General features: G+C 41.6%; 1 protein-coding gene across 1 annotated transcript in view; it reads left to right on the top strand.

The window, feature by feature from the left end:
- Window positions 1–9,489, top strand: part of LOC142257669 (embryonic protein UVS.2-like) — a 39,139-nt gene extending 29,650 nt beyond the window's left edge. Inside the window, exons 6-13 of the mRNA XM_075329807.1 lie at window positions 3,266–3,444; window positions 3,696–3,777; window positions 3,869–3,996; window positions 4,128–4,243; window positions 6,299–6,524; window positions 8,232–8,350; window positions 9,197–9,407; window positions 9,479–9,489. Of these exons, the coding sequence (XP_075185922.1) occupies window positions 3,266–3,444; window positions 3,696–3,777; window positions 3,869–3,996; window positions 4,128–4,243; window positions 6,299–6,524; window positions 8,232–8,350; window positions 9,197–9,407; window positions 9,479–9,489 (1,072 nt within the window). The remainder of the gene's footprint in view (window positions 1–3,265; window positions 3,445–3,695; window positions 3,778–3,868; window positions 3,997–4,127; window positions 4,244–6,298; window positions 6,525–8,231; window positions 8,351–9,196; window positions 9,408–9,478) is intronic.
- The last annotated feature ends 5,474 nt before the right edge of the window (window positions 9,490–14,963 follow it).

Genomic DNA, 14,963 nt, shown 5'->3' with positions numbered 1-14,963 from the left:
CTGACCAAGATTGTATACCACAATATGAATTTTAAGTATCTTTACACAATTCTTATTAAAATTTTGGACTTTCCATTTCTCCATAATTCATGATCTTAAGTTTAGCACTTTAATGACATGTGATGTGCTGTTATGTCACATGGTATCCAACTAACTGCAGATGATGCCTCTAGTAATCAACCAACATCTACCACTGACAGCTAGTGGTGGAGAAAAACTCTGCCTGCAGCTGTTAACCTGTTACATGCTGCTGTCAATTAGTGACAGCAGTATTTACAACACATCAACAGGAGGGTGATCCATTCTAAACTCTCAATGGTGCTCCCGCAACTCAAACGTAGGAAGCCAATGAGGTGTTATTGCAACCAGGCGTCTGCCGATGACTTCCATGCCTGTCATCATGGCACTTCTCTAAAAACCCACAATTCTACTGTGGTATTTTGGTACGTAGCACAAGCAAGCGGATGATCGCGGAATCCAGTCCCATAAGAGTCCTAACAAATGCAGTGAAAAGTAGAAAAAATAATGTAAAACATATGGAATAAAAAAAATGTGCAAATCAAAACACCCAAATACTCCATTAAAAATTAAGAAATTAAAAAATACATATTTGATATCTCTGCTTTCATAAAAGTCCGAACTATCAAAATAAAATAAAATATCAAAATATAAAATAAATTCTGATCGGCAAAAGGTGTAATAAGAATTGCCACAATACAATAAAATATAATAACAGTCAATGAAAGTACCCTGTCTACCCCAATCTGATATCAATATAAACATCAGCTCTTACATAGCTCCATATCGCGAAAATTAGAATATTACGATTATCGGAAATTAGCGTCACAAGCAATTTTTTTTTTAATACAAACTTTTGATTTTTGTTTCAACAATTAAAAGAAACACTTTCCATACTTGGTAGAATTATAGTGACTTGGATTATTAAAAGGAACACTACAAATAAAAGAATTTAAAAAAATAATTGCGGCGTTGCGATTTTGCAATTTCACCACACTTAAAAAAAAATGTCTTGTTTCCACTACATCACATTGTAAAAAACATGGTGTTATTCAAAAGTATAAGGAATAACGTTTGGAACTCCATTCTATGTCTGAACTGGGTGCAAAAACCTAAAAAATCATCACTATATGGAGATAAGGTATGCACACCAGTGACTATGCACGGGGAATACATGTAATAGCAGAAACTGCTGTGTGAATACTGACATGAAAAATTCAATAGCTATATGTAAGAGTGAAATGTGAAAAATGGAACCTGCATTACTGCCATGAACATATGAATCAAGAGAAATTTAGCTACTGGATTGATCAATGCAATAGAGCCCCAACACTACGCCAAAGTATTTCTCTACGTTGGGGTCCCTAGCTTGTGTGTGTCCTCTCATGCAGTTGTATTCCCCTTGCATAGTCACTGGTGTGCATACCTTATCTCCATATAGTGATTTTTTTTAGGTTTTTGCACCCAGTTCAGACATAGAATGGAGTTCCAAACGTTAGTCCTTATTTGTTAGTAGTTTTTCGTTTGTGAACCCTCCCCAACCACACCTATTGCCACTCCATATCATACGCATAAATAGCCTGGGTCTCAGCTTCCCATACACGGTAAGATTTTTAAACTGCATGAGAGGACACACACAAGCTAGGGACCCCAACGTAGAGAAATACTTGGGCGTAGTGTTGGGGCTCTATTGCATTGATCAATTCAGTAGCTAAATTTCTCTTGATTCATATGTTCATGGCAGTAATGCAGATTCCATTTTTCACATTTTCACTCTTACATATAGCTATTGGATTTTTCAAGTCAGTATTCACACAGCAGTTTCTGCTATTTCATGTATTCCCCTTACATAGTCACTGGTGCATACCTTATCTCCATATAGTTATTCAAAAGTATAACTTGTCACATATATTCAAGCACTCATAAGGTTATGTGGACAGAAAAACGAAAATGTTATGGAGGAATAAAAGGAGGAAAAAACGAAAGTTCAAAAAATCATAATTGGGTTTAATGAAAACTGAGATTTTCCATAACTTTTCTCAGACTAAACTTTTTGATTATGTGGACAACTTTCTTCAAGTGCAGAATATATCTTATTTTATCAAATACTGTTGTGTTAATGGTATGGGCACAAGACATTGAAATTGATACAAAATAGGAGTGGGGGTTGTAAACCCTCCCCAGAAGAGTAGGTCAAGAAAGAGATAAAAAGGAAATACAGTATTTTTAATTTTATAAGATGCACTGGATTATAAAACGCACCCCAAATTGAGAGGTGGAAAATAGGAAAAAATCCTTTTTAATGTTAAAATGAGGGTTCGTCATATAATCCTAATTCTGCTTATATTAGCTCACTAGGAGGAGAGGCGGAGGTGGAGCGGCTCAGGAAGGTCACAGAAGGCAGGGTCGGCGATGCTCCGGGATCAGAGGGGGGATGTTGCCACTCAGGAGGGTCAGTGGATGGAGAGTCAGCGATATTGCTGGCTCGGCGGGTGTCGTTGATCTGCTGGTGGGCTGCAGGCTCCATTGAATCGCCTGCCATTGACAAGAAGAACTTCAAGAAAATGGTTACGGGTGCAACACATGTGCAGAGAGGACTCGCGGCCATTTTCTTGAAGTCCACTGTGTCAATCTGCGCATGCGTCACCTCAGTGGCCATTTTTTTTAAGTCCATTGTGTCAACTGCCGGTGATTCATTGGAGCCTGCAGTAAGATCAATGGTGCCCGCTGCCATGACACCCTGTCTTGTGGCCCAACTGAGCCTCTCCACTGCAGTGACACCTTTTCCTCCAAGCCCTCAGTATCACCTACCCTGCCTCCTATGACTCTACTCCACCACCGCTGCCCCAGTAAGCCATATCCAGATTATTAGACGCACCCCCATTTTACCACCAGTTTTGGGGTAAAAAGTGAGTCTTACAATACAGAAAACACGGTAGTAGCTCACTGGCCTTCCCTACATTACAAAAAATAATATAAGTACAAAGAATGGTTGAAAAAAACAAATGAGGATCCTGTAAACCTGAGATACAGCACAGATTAATACACAAAGATCCTCCTCTACTAGTGACTCTCCTAGTTTTACTTCCTCTCATTTATGAGAAAAACATGTTGTGAAAACAATACAAATACACAATTTTAGTGCTACTATGCTATTGTAAAAAACAGGTTTATTGCTTTAAAATGCAATAGTATTAATTACTAATTGTGGCATTATAATAAAGTCTTGTTTCCACTTTAAATACAGGTGTTACTCAATTATTGGGCGAACGGGTGGCGGTCAGGCAGTTGGGGTAGACATCTCCGGTTGCATGTATAAAGGAATTATACAACATGAGCTAAACCATGTCCTGGGGTTTGTGCATGAGCATATGAGGAGCGACCGTGACAGCTACGTCACCATCATGTACCAGTATATATCACCAGGTAATGCTACTATCATGAGTACTTATATACATTCTCATACAGTTGTAACTTTTTTAAAGCCAACATTCATTGTGCCACAACCATTATTTTGGAGTTCCAACTGGAATTTCTATAACACAGATGCGCTAACACGATATCATGGTGCGGTGTAACTACTGAAGGCTCACCTTAAAGATTAATTTTGTGTGGTACATTGGATGTACTTATTATTATCATCATATACAGACTAATACAGATTTTTTGTTTTATAGGTGATACTGGAAACTTTAATAAAGAAAACACTAATAATCTTGGTATCGAGTACGACTACTCCTCAGTGATGCATTACGACAAGTAAGTTATTGGTTAGGGACATCAGTAGTTATATATGGTTACTAGCAAGACCAAAATTAATATAAAATGTGGAATATTTTTTTGTTAACAGATATGCATACAGTAACACTTCAGGACAACCCACCATAGTGCCCATACCTGATCCCAATGTCCCAATTGGACAAAGAGATGGACTGAGTGTTCTAGATGTTTCTAAAATCAATCTACTTTATCAGTGTAGTAAGTTCTTGAACATCCAAATTTTTCAAAAAGTTGTATCCAAGATTAATCAGATCGAGTCATTAGAAAATTAATGGGATATTAAATATATTTTTCATACAAATATTGATTGAATCATTCTTCCCTTTTAGATGTCTGTTCTAATTTACTAATTCAAAGTAGTGGAAGTCTGACCTCAGCTAACTACCCATCCGCGTACCCAACTAATTACAACTGTGTTTGGCTGTTTAGAATACCATCATATCAGGTACAGTAATGAAGTAACAGAATTATTGACAAGGAACCAAAGTTCATGACGTCTTTTTCAGCTGGGTCTTGTCCAAAACCCGTTGGAAAAAAACATAAAATGCTAAAATCAATGAAAATATGAACTACAGAGTTAAAACGACTAGCTGTGAATATTTTTAGGTGTTTTGAGCTTTTTTTGTAATGGGATCAGGCGTCAAAGTGGTTGAAAGAGCTGAACTTACTATACTTGACATGGGTTGGAAACCATTCACTATTTATAAATAAAAATAAAAAAATGGCAGAAAAAAAGTAAATGTCATGGGGTCCTTCTCCAATATCACACAATCAACAGAGTGAGAGTGATTGAACATTCCAAAGAATTTTTATTCCATGCAATCCACAATGTCCATCAAATAATCCACCACACAGAGGGTAAAGTAGTCCAGTAATGGTATAAATGTCCCAGGAGGTTAGTCACAATCCCCCAGCAGTCCTTTTCAAGGAAATCTGGCGTTTCCCACACACTCTCTAAGGAGCCTCAGCTTCTTTCTCAAAGAATTAATTTTACTCCTTCTCTCTTGTCTTTCTCAGCCAGAATGAATTATCTCCCAGGTAAGCAGAGAGTGTGGTAGATGCCAGGCCCCCCTCCCACAGTCTTAGGGACAAAAGCCCGGCAGGGGGTGATTAACCTAACTTAAAAAGACAATGTACACAGAATGGACAGAGCACCATGCCTAAAATACGAACCTTCACAAAATTATACACAACTCCCATATTGCACCATCACAGTAAGAATAAAGGATGATAAAACAAACTTCAGGAAAAATACCACGGTCAACATTCTCTAGAAAACTAGCGAGATTCAATGGTGTCTAAAAGACAAAGTTTGCACATACCCTTACAGGATATCCCTCATGATATATGGTGGTATCACTCAATTCTGATTTATTGTTTACCACATTTCAAAATAACTATTGGAACATTGTTACATTTGTAGATTGGTTTACCCAACTGTGATTACCTTTGATGGTCCTTGTATCCATCCTAATTCTGAGTTAATGTGATGCTAGCCACTACTTATGGGGAGTGTGGACAGGAGCGTAGTCAGCAAAGCTGGGGTCTGTTAACAGGAGGACACGTATAAGCACAAGGAGAAAACAGAGGTGTAGCCAGGGCAATATCCGAAAGGTCAGAAGCCCAGGAGATCACGTAATAAGTTCAGGGAGAAAGCAGACACGTAGTCAGGTATTGGTCCGAGGTCAAGCAGGCAGGAGGTCATGACTGGAACAGGGAGTGGGCAGAGAGGAGTCAAATAACAGTCTGGGGTCAGACAATAAAGATCAGAACAGAGATACAAACCAAAAGCACAACTGCAGAACCAGAAAATACAACTGGGTGTGCATGTTCAGTAAAGAAGCCTGAGAAATTCCCAGGAAGAGGGAACACCTGAGTAATCAGCACCATCATGGGATCCTGCGCTGTCAAACACACTGCTAGCTAGTAACAAAGGAAAGTGCAGCAGAGCATCTCCAAAGGCAAGATGCTCTGCACAGAGGAATCTTGACAGTTAGTATATATAAATTTATTTTCAAATGTAACCATCACGATAATTTTCTTTCTCATCTAACTTACAATATACAGTAATTGTTTTATTTTTCAATTATTTCTATTGTTAATTTCTCTCACAGCTAAATATTCATCTGGATAATCTTACTAGTCTACAATGGTGTTGGATATCTTTGTGAGGTTTAATTATTAGACAATATTGATGGTTCGCTCAATTAAATTGCCAATTATGTTTTATTATTTTAGATTTCGTTGAATTTTGTTGACTTTGAAGTCCAATCATCTAATTGTGCACCCGACTACAATAAGATTTATGATGGTCCTAATAAGAGACATCCATTGTTGTTAGACAGAACTTGTGGATCTGGAGTCGTACCTCCAATTATTTCATCTAAATAGACATCTGGATCATCTTACCACTCTACCATGGTGTTGGATAGCTCTCTGAGGTTTCATTTTTAGACAATGTTAATGGTTCACTCAAATCACCAAATATATTTTATTTTAGGTTTCGTTGACTTTTGTTGCCTTTGATGTCCAGTCATCTCCTAATTGTGCATCTGACTACATTAAGATTTATGATGGTCCTACTAAGAGGCATCCCGTGTTGATAGACAGAACTTGTGGATCTGGAGTCGTACCTCCAATTATTTCATCCAGCAACCAATTACTGATTGAGTTTTCCAGTGACGGTAGTATTACTGGGACGGGCTTCAAAGCTTCATACGCCACAGGTACAGTAAGATATACTATTTCTGGTATTAAAATGTAGATTATTGGATTATAATTTTCTATACAATCAATAGAATTCAATGATCCAAATCTTTACTAGAACTTGATAGCTTCATCAATGCTATGCTAGATAAAAAGGGACAATTTTACGACATTACATACCTTCAGAATACAGATTCTATAACTTATTTAAGGATATATCCAGTATTAGAAAAAATATATATTTTTAAAATCTTTAGAGTTTAACTGTTCAAAAATAAATAAACAAATAAATCCATAGGCTATATGTATATAGTAATATAACAAAATTCTTGCTATTGTATATATGGAAAGATGACTGCATTAGTAATGAATTGACAATTACTAACATATCATTCTTTTCTTTCTTTGAAGGGAACCTGTCACCAGATTTTGGCCTTCTAAACTTCTAGCACCTTAAGCACATTACCCCACAAATAACTTTCTAAAATCTGCTATCCTGTATGTAAATTGTCCGGTCTGGTCCGATGAGCATCCTAATCTATGCCTCCTGTTAATCCTTCCGCACTCCTCCTGTGCTGATTGATATGGATGAAGCCTCTAGCGCCAAACACGTAGGCAGGCATATTCTCCATATTCCCGGCTCGCGTAAACACTTCGCTCTCCCCTGTTGAGAGCCGAGCCAAAAAAATATGTGCATCTGCACGAACCGGTGGGTTCTCTGCACAGGTACGAGATTTTGCCCGGGGATGTGGATGAAACAGGTTACATGCATCATCCACATTGCCAGGCAAAATTTCGTGCCTGTGCAGAGAACTCGCTGGTTCACACAGGCGCACATATTTTTTCGGCTCTGGTCTCAACAGGGGAGAGCACATTACCCCACAAATAACTTTCTAAAATCTTCTAATCTGTATGTAAATTGTCTGGTCTGGTCTGAATGGCATCCTAATCTACGCCTCTTGTTAATCCTTTTCACATTTCTCCTGTGCTGATTGACATGGATGATGCCTCTAATGCCAACCACGTAGGCAGGCATAATCTCCATATTTCTGGATCCTTACACACACACATTGCTCTCGCCTGTTGAGAGCAGAGCTGAAAAAATATATGCGCCTGCGCAAACTAGCGAGTTCTCTGCGCAGATGCGAGATTTTGCCTTGGAATGTGGCTGAAACGGGTGACGTCATCCACATTGCCGGGCCAAGTCTCGTGCCTGCGCAGAGAATTCACCGGTTCACACAGGTGTACCTATGTTTTCGGCCCTGTCCGCAATAGGGCAGAGCAAAGTGCACCTGCCCAAGCCGGGAAAATGTCTGCGCAGGTGCAAGATTTTGCCCATCTATATGGATGGAATCCGAGGTGTCAACCACATCAATCAGCCAAGGAGGAGGGCGAAAGGAGGGACAGGAGGCACAGATTAGGACGCCCATTGGACAAAACCGGACAATTTATGTACAGTGCGGGAGATTTTATAAAGGTATTTTGGAGTTCTACAGGAGGTCAGGGGGTAATGGGCACCTTCATAGAATGCAGCCAAGGAGATGCTTAAGGTGCTAGCTTTAGTTTAGAAAGGCAAATCTGGTAACAGGTTTGCTTTAAAATTCCTTTAAAACAAATATTTTTAAATGTACACTTCAGGAATACATCATCTAACCATGGATAATTTCAAAATATACTGTATTTTTTAATTTGCACTTTATTAATTTGATTAAATGTGATTTCTACAGTTAGCTGTGGAGGAACGTTCTACACACCCGGAAGAAATATCACTTCCCCCAGATACCCTAGTAATTATTACTCAAATCTGAAATGTAACTATACAATCAAAGCTCCTGTCGGACAGAGGGTAAGGTTTTCTTTTTTTTCTTTACAATGATACAAAATGTTAATTCTACAATAGACATAATGTTCATAAAGTACAATTTATATTATAATACTAACAATAGCATAATAAAATCATAGTATTTTCTACAGTCACTGAGTGGGTGAGAAAATGCAAAAAAGTACACAGAAATCACACTAATTAGTAATATAAAATATAACTAATGCCAATTATCCAGCAATAAAAATCCTGCATATCAATAAAGCTGCTGTGCAGAGAATACATTCTGAAGCCACTGATTGTAATACATGCCACATGACACACACTGCACAGTATCCCGATGCACATTTCGCATATTGCTTTGTCAGGGGATACTGGAGCATTTCTCACTCCACTACGCAATCACTGCTGAGTACAGTATTTGGTATATGTCAGGTAATCCCTACCTCATCCCCCACCATCTTGAAATTTGTGCTGTGCCTACACATGCAGCCAGAGTCCATTAAAGCAGAAATGACGTGTTTGTAGTTTGAGCATATACTAAATAAACACAAGCAAGAAGTGAAAAAAAAAACAATGTACATCTCTCAATCAGTGATAAACACTAGAGATTAGTGAATTTATTCAAACCAAATTGAATTCTACTTGAATATTGCAAAAGTCCACATTCACCAAATTGCAAATTTTTTTTTTTCGTAATTTGATTTAGTGTGTCGTAACCACTTCCCTCAGTGGGCATTTTTCATGATTTGGCACATTTGTTTTTTCCTCCCATTCTTTCAAGAGCCATATCTTTTTTTCCTTCAATATAACCCTATGAGGGGTTGTTGTGTTTTTATCCCATTAAATGTCTTCTTCTAATCTCCACAGATAACCCTGACCTTTAATGACTTCAAATTAGAGGATTCGTATATGTGTATATACGATTATGTAATAGTCTGGGATGGGAGCATACAATATGGTCAATTCTGTGGCGTAAGAAGTATCCCTGTCATTACCTCTACTACTAATACTCTGGTCATAAATTTTAAAACTGATGTAGACACTCAGACTTCAGGGTTCCTGGCGACATATACCTTTAGTAAGTATTACTGCCTCATTTTTATATTTTTGTGTGATTATGCAATTCTTATGGTTGTCTTTCTGCTACAGGAGATGAGTGACAGGTTCTGGGCCTGAGTCTCACTTTTTCTGGTGAGACTCTGTGAATTAAATGTATCCTATTTTTCGAGTCAGAGGGTTAATGTCTGCATTCCTTGACAGCAAACATGCCGTTACCTTACAAAGGTGTTTAGTGTTTACGGTTTGGAACCACACCCAGTCCCTTTATATGCTCTCTGCTTCTAGCAGAGGGTGCCAGTTATTCTCATTGGCATTGGGATTCTGACCTTGGAGCTTTAAGGAGCTGTTTGAAACCCTCTGCTGAAGTTGTTGTGGTGGCTGCAGTCTTGGTGCTGACTGCAGCAGTCTGTTGTTGTGTTTCACCCTGTCTGTCTCCCTTTCCCGGAGTATTGTTTTAGTGCAGCAGTGTCCTTCACCTGCCCACTTCCTAGCCAGGGACTATGGTAGGGTCATCTCAGGGTTTCAGGTTCCTGCTCATCGACAGGTAAAGAATCTGTATACGGACTGGCTAAGAGTATAGGGTAGAGCGGCAGGTAAGTGGAGGAGGTGTCCATTTTTCCCTCTCACTAGTCCTCGGGCCCTCTGTTAAGGTGTCCTCGGTGTACCCCTTGTTTGTTATGGTGAAAACCATGCTTGTTGCATATTTTGGCTCATGCCAGACTCTCCACTACTCCGCATCATGACAGCAATTAATTATTCAAAAATAACTGTGTGTTGCCAGGGGTTAAGGGGATACCCAGAACCGGGCCAAGGGTCGCTTCTGGAAAGGGGATCACGGTGTCGTGACCCGGTCTGTGCTCCCTGGTTCCACAATAAAAAGGGGGGTTATGTTCGTGATGCCACCCGTGGAATGTGATCAGAGATGACCACCGCTGCTGCAGAACCTCCGGGGTGATGGAAGGCAGCTTGAGATGGGACGGCTCCCCACGGGTAGAGCCTTTTCCCTGGGGCAGTGTGTTAGTCTATGGGGGGGGGTGCAGGACATGAGCACAATAAACAGGCAGACTCACGGTTTTGCAGTTTCTTTGTCCTTTACTGATGATGGTATTCAGCAGAGTACTGTCCACGGAGTCTGTGAGGGGTTCAGGGTTTCTCCCACCCAGCCGGGCCGTTTTGGCTTCCTTGCCTGCACTGTGTGTCTGTGGCCCTGCTGCTGTGTGAACTATGCAGCCGGCTCTGCTCTGCTCCTAGGTACCGACCTGACAGGCAACTCGAGTCCTTCCTTGTATGTTCCTGAACTCTCCTATGTTGCTTGTGTCTGTGGTACAGGTGAAAGATCTGGAATCCTCACTTCTCTGGTGGTAACTGTACAGTATGTAACCTGCAGTCTCGGATCCAGCATCCGTTCTGTGTGCTCCACTGGGGTGAGCTCTGCAATGCTCTGTCTCCCAGGAATGTTCCTCTGTGTACTCTGTCTCCTTCCCTCAGAGCCTCAGCTAGGCCTGGAATTGGTAAGTGGATCCTGAGGTGAGCTAAAGCCAGCTTCCAACCTGCAGAGATCCTTTCTCCTCAGTGCTCTGCACTGAACTTCCAAACTGAAACTACTGACCATTTCCTCCCCCCCACCAGAATATACAGGGAAGCAGCTTGGTCTCCCCCTTCTGGCCAGGAGGTCTTGGTGTGTTGTGTGGGAGTTAACCCTTTGTGTTGTTACTGTGGCAACCCTGGGGTGCCACATTCCCCCTTAGTGAAGAACAGTACTCCGGGACTGTGAAAGAAACAAACAAGTTATGAACAACAAGTGTATATATAAATACAGAGTCTCAAAAGGAAAAAATACAAAAACCTTAAAGTTCAAAAAGAGTCCAAAATGTTCAAGAATATGTAAGTGTTCATACAGTATAGTCTTTGTAGGTACTGGGCTTTTGGTCTTAATGTTGCAATTAAATAAACATTTCAATCAACAAACATTTCTTAAAGGTGTCTCTACTCTGGTCATAACTGCAGTAGGCCTCACGGCCCTCGGGCCACCAACATGTGATCAAGTTGTAACTCTCCGTGCTGCCACCTTACACCACTCTTCTTTCACCTTTTCTGTACACTAAACTGTTACGGTTTTTCATATAAACATTATAACATATGTACATTTTATATGCAATTCCACATTAGTCTTTATATCTTGCTGGCATCTGACCCTGAGTACTACGCTGTGACCTGCGTACTGCTGGTGTACTGGGTGTACTTAGCATAATGGTGTGAGTGGAAGTGTACCTATTTGGTGTTTCTGGTACTTGTGAGGATGGGGGGCTGACTGTAGGACTTGCAAGCTCACTGGGACCAGGAATCTGTTCTTCCTCTACGGTTTCGACTTCCAGTTCTTCTTGTCTTGAGACTTCTTGTGGTACGAGTTCTGATGCTGGTTCCGCCACTTGAGGGAAGGCGATCATTGGGACTACTACTGCTCCATAGTAATTTGGCCATGTTTTTGGGAAATCTCCTAAGACTGTATGGAATACATCTTCTTCCTTCTTGACAGGTTGTACCTGTATGGGTAAGGTGACTTCTGGTATCTTCAGGGTTTCAGGACACGGTTTGAGTTGATCTCTTGACACGACAGCTGATGTCCTTCCTTCATCCTTACTGATGAGACACACTTTGGGATTATCCATACTGGATGGTAAGACTGTATATGGGGTGGTTTCCCACTGATTATCCAATTTGTTTGTGCGCCGTTTCCTCTTGAGAACTTGGTCACCAGGTTGCAATGGGGTTGCTAGAGCATGCTGGTTGAAGGATCTCTCCTGTCTTCCCCTAGCTTGTTGGAGACTTTTCTCTACGCACTCTTGTACTTGGCGATACTGCTGCTGACGTAGGGTATCCCAATTGGATTCTTGAACTTCCGCATCTGGCTTCAGAATTCCCATATCTAAATCAATTGGCAGTTTACCGGGCCTTGCACGCATGAGGTAAGCGGGGGTGCAGTTTGTAGAACTCACCGGGACATGATTGTACAAGTCCACCAAGTTTGGCAATTTCTCTGGCCATTGATTTCTTTCTGACTCTGGTAAGGTCTTCAACAGGTCAATCACAATATGGTTCATCTTCTCACATAAGCCATTTGTTTGGGGATGGTATGCTGTTGTGCGGATCTTTTTACAGCCATACATGTTGCAGAATTCTTGGAAGATCTGTGATTCGAAAGCTGGACCTTGATCTGCAAGGACTTGTTCTGGGTAACCATGGGGTCTGCAAAAGTACGTCTGGAATGCTTTAGCTGCTGTTCTAGCTGTAAGGTCTTTCACGGGTACCACCACTAAGAAGCGTGAGTAATGGTCCACGATGGTTAAGGCATAGACATAGCCGGACCGGCTTGGTGACAACTTGACGTGGTCTAATGCGACTAGCTCGAGTGGTTGCTTGGTTACTATGGACTGGAGTGGAGCTCTCTGGTTCTGTTGATCCTTTCTTCTGAGGTTGCACGGTCCGCATTTTCTACACCAATCTTCAATTGATTTCCTCATGCCAACCCAGTAGAATCTTTCTCTTAAGAGCACTTCCAACTTTTTCCAACCAAAATGACCTGCACCGTCGTGGTAAGCTTCCAGAACCATCTTGACGTCTCTCTTGGGCACGATGATCTGCCAGACCAACTCATGTGTTTTTGGATTGGTGTGTCTTCTACAGAGCTTCCCTTGGTACAGGAACAATTTACCTCTCTCTTTCCAGAGATGTTGTGTCTCAGCTGGGGCATTCTGATTAGGGTATGCACCTTGTTGTGTAAGCAGTTCTTTCACTAGCTTCACAGCTGGATCGCTGTCTTGTGTGTCAGCCCATCTGTGGTGTGCTAATGGGTTGAGAGTTGCCTGCTGTTGTTTTTGGTAGACACTCGGTTGATACTGTCCCACCTTAGGACGGTGAAAGGCCGGCAGCTCAATTTCTTCCAGTCCCTCCGGTTCCTCTTCCACGTTCCCCGAGTGTGGCATCTGGGATAAGGCATCTGCATTCCCATTCTTGTGGCCTGCCCTGTACTTGATGACAAAGTTGTAGTTTGACAGTCGGGCTATCCATCGCTGTTCCAGCGCACCTAATTTTGCCGAGTCCAGGTGGGTCAATAGATTGTTGTCAGTAAAGATGGTAAATTCTGCAGCTGCCAGGTAGTGTTTGAAACGCTCTGTTACAGCCCAAACTACTGCCAGTAGTTCTAACTTGAAGGAGCTGTAATTCTCTGGGTTTCTTTCTGTAGGCCGGAGCTTCCTGCTTGCAAAGGCAATAACTTTCTCCTTGCCTTCCTGCCTTTGAGACAATACTGCTCCCAGTCCTACGTTGCTGGCATCCGTGTACAAAATGAAGGGTTGATGGTAATCTGGATATGCCAGGATCTCTTCTCCTGTCAGTGCCCACTTCAACTTCTTAAAGGACTCTTCTCTCTCATCACTCCACTGGAAAGGAGGATTTCGGGCTGCAGACTTCTTTGACTGTCCTACCAGGATGTCTTGTAGGGGAGCTGCTAGCTTCGTGAACCCTTTTATAAATCTTCTATAGTAGCCTACCAGTCCCAGGAATTGCCTCACCTCTTTCACGCTGGTGGGTCTCGGCCAATCTCTGATCACGGTAACTTTTTCAGGATCTGGTGCTACCCCTTCTGAGCTCACGACATGTCCCAGGTACTGTACCCTTGGCTTTAGAAGGTGACACTTGGATGGCTTGATTTTCATGCCGTATCCGGATAAGGCTTCAAACACTTCTGCCAGGACTTGTAGATGCTGTTCATAGGTCTTGGAGTAGACTATGACATCATCCAGGTACAGGAGGACAGTTTCAAAGTTCTTATGTCCTAGGCAGCACTCCATCAGTCGCTGGAAGGTTCCAGGTGCGTTGCAGAGTCCAAAACGGGATACAATTGAACTCACAGAGGCCCATCGGCGTGGTGAATGCTGTCTTCTCCTTATCAGCCTCTGCCACAGGAACTTGCCAATACCCACTAGTCAGATCTAGGGTGGAAAAGTAAGTAGCGGATTTTAATGCAGCCAATGACTCTTCTATCCTAGGTAATGGGTATGCATCCTTGTGTGTAATGCGGTTGATCCGTCTGTAGTCTACACACATCCTCATGGTCTCATCTTTTTTCTTAACTAGCACTAGTGGGGCTGCCCAGGGGCTACAACTGTCTCTTATTACCCCTGCTTCTTTCATTTCTTTGAGCATGTCTTTGGCGCATTGGTAGTGAGCCGGTGGTACTGGTCTATACCTCTCCTTTATGGGTGGATGGTTACCTGTGGGTATAGTGTGCTCTACCCCTTTGATCTGCCCAAAGTCTAATGGGTGTTTGCTGAATATTTGTTCATATTCTTTCACTACCCTGTATACTCCATGCTTTTGATGGGAGGGTGTAGAATCGGTGCCTACATGTAGCTTTTGGCACCAATCCTCCAGCTTTCCCTCTGAGCCATTGTCTTCCGCCTGACTTGACGGCTTCAAGGGCTCAACGGTGGTGATGGCGTTGTTATCAACCGTATATAGCTTAGCCATGGTAGCATACTTTGGTAGAGTGACCTCATCTTCCCCACAATTTAGA

The sequence above is a fragment of the Anomaloglossus baeobatrachus genome, chromosome 12, assembly GCF_048569485.1.
Source record: "Anomaloglossus baeobatrachus isolate aAnoBae1 chromosome 12, aAnoBae1.hap1, whole genome shotgun sequence".
In the NCBI taxonomy this organism is placed as follows: Eukaryota; Metazoa; Chordata; class Amphibia; order Anura; family Aromobatidae; genus Anomaloglossus; species Anomaloglossus baeobatrachus.
This window is presented reverse-complemented; position numbering and strand designations above follow the sequence as displayed.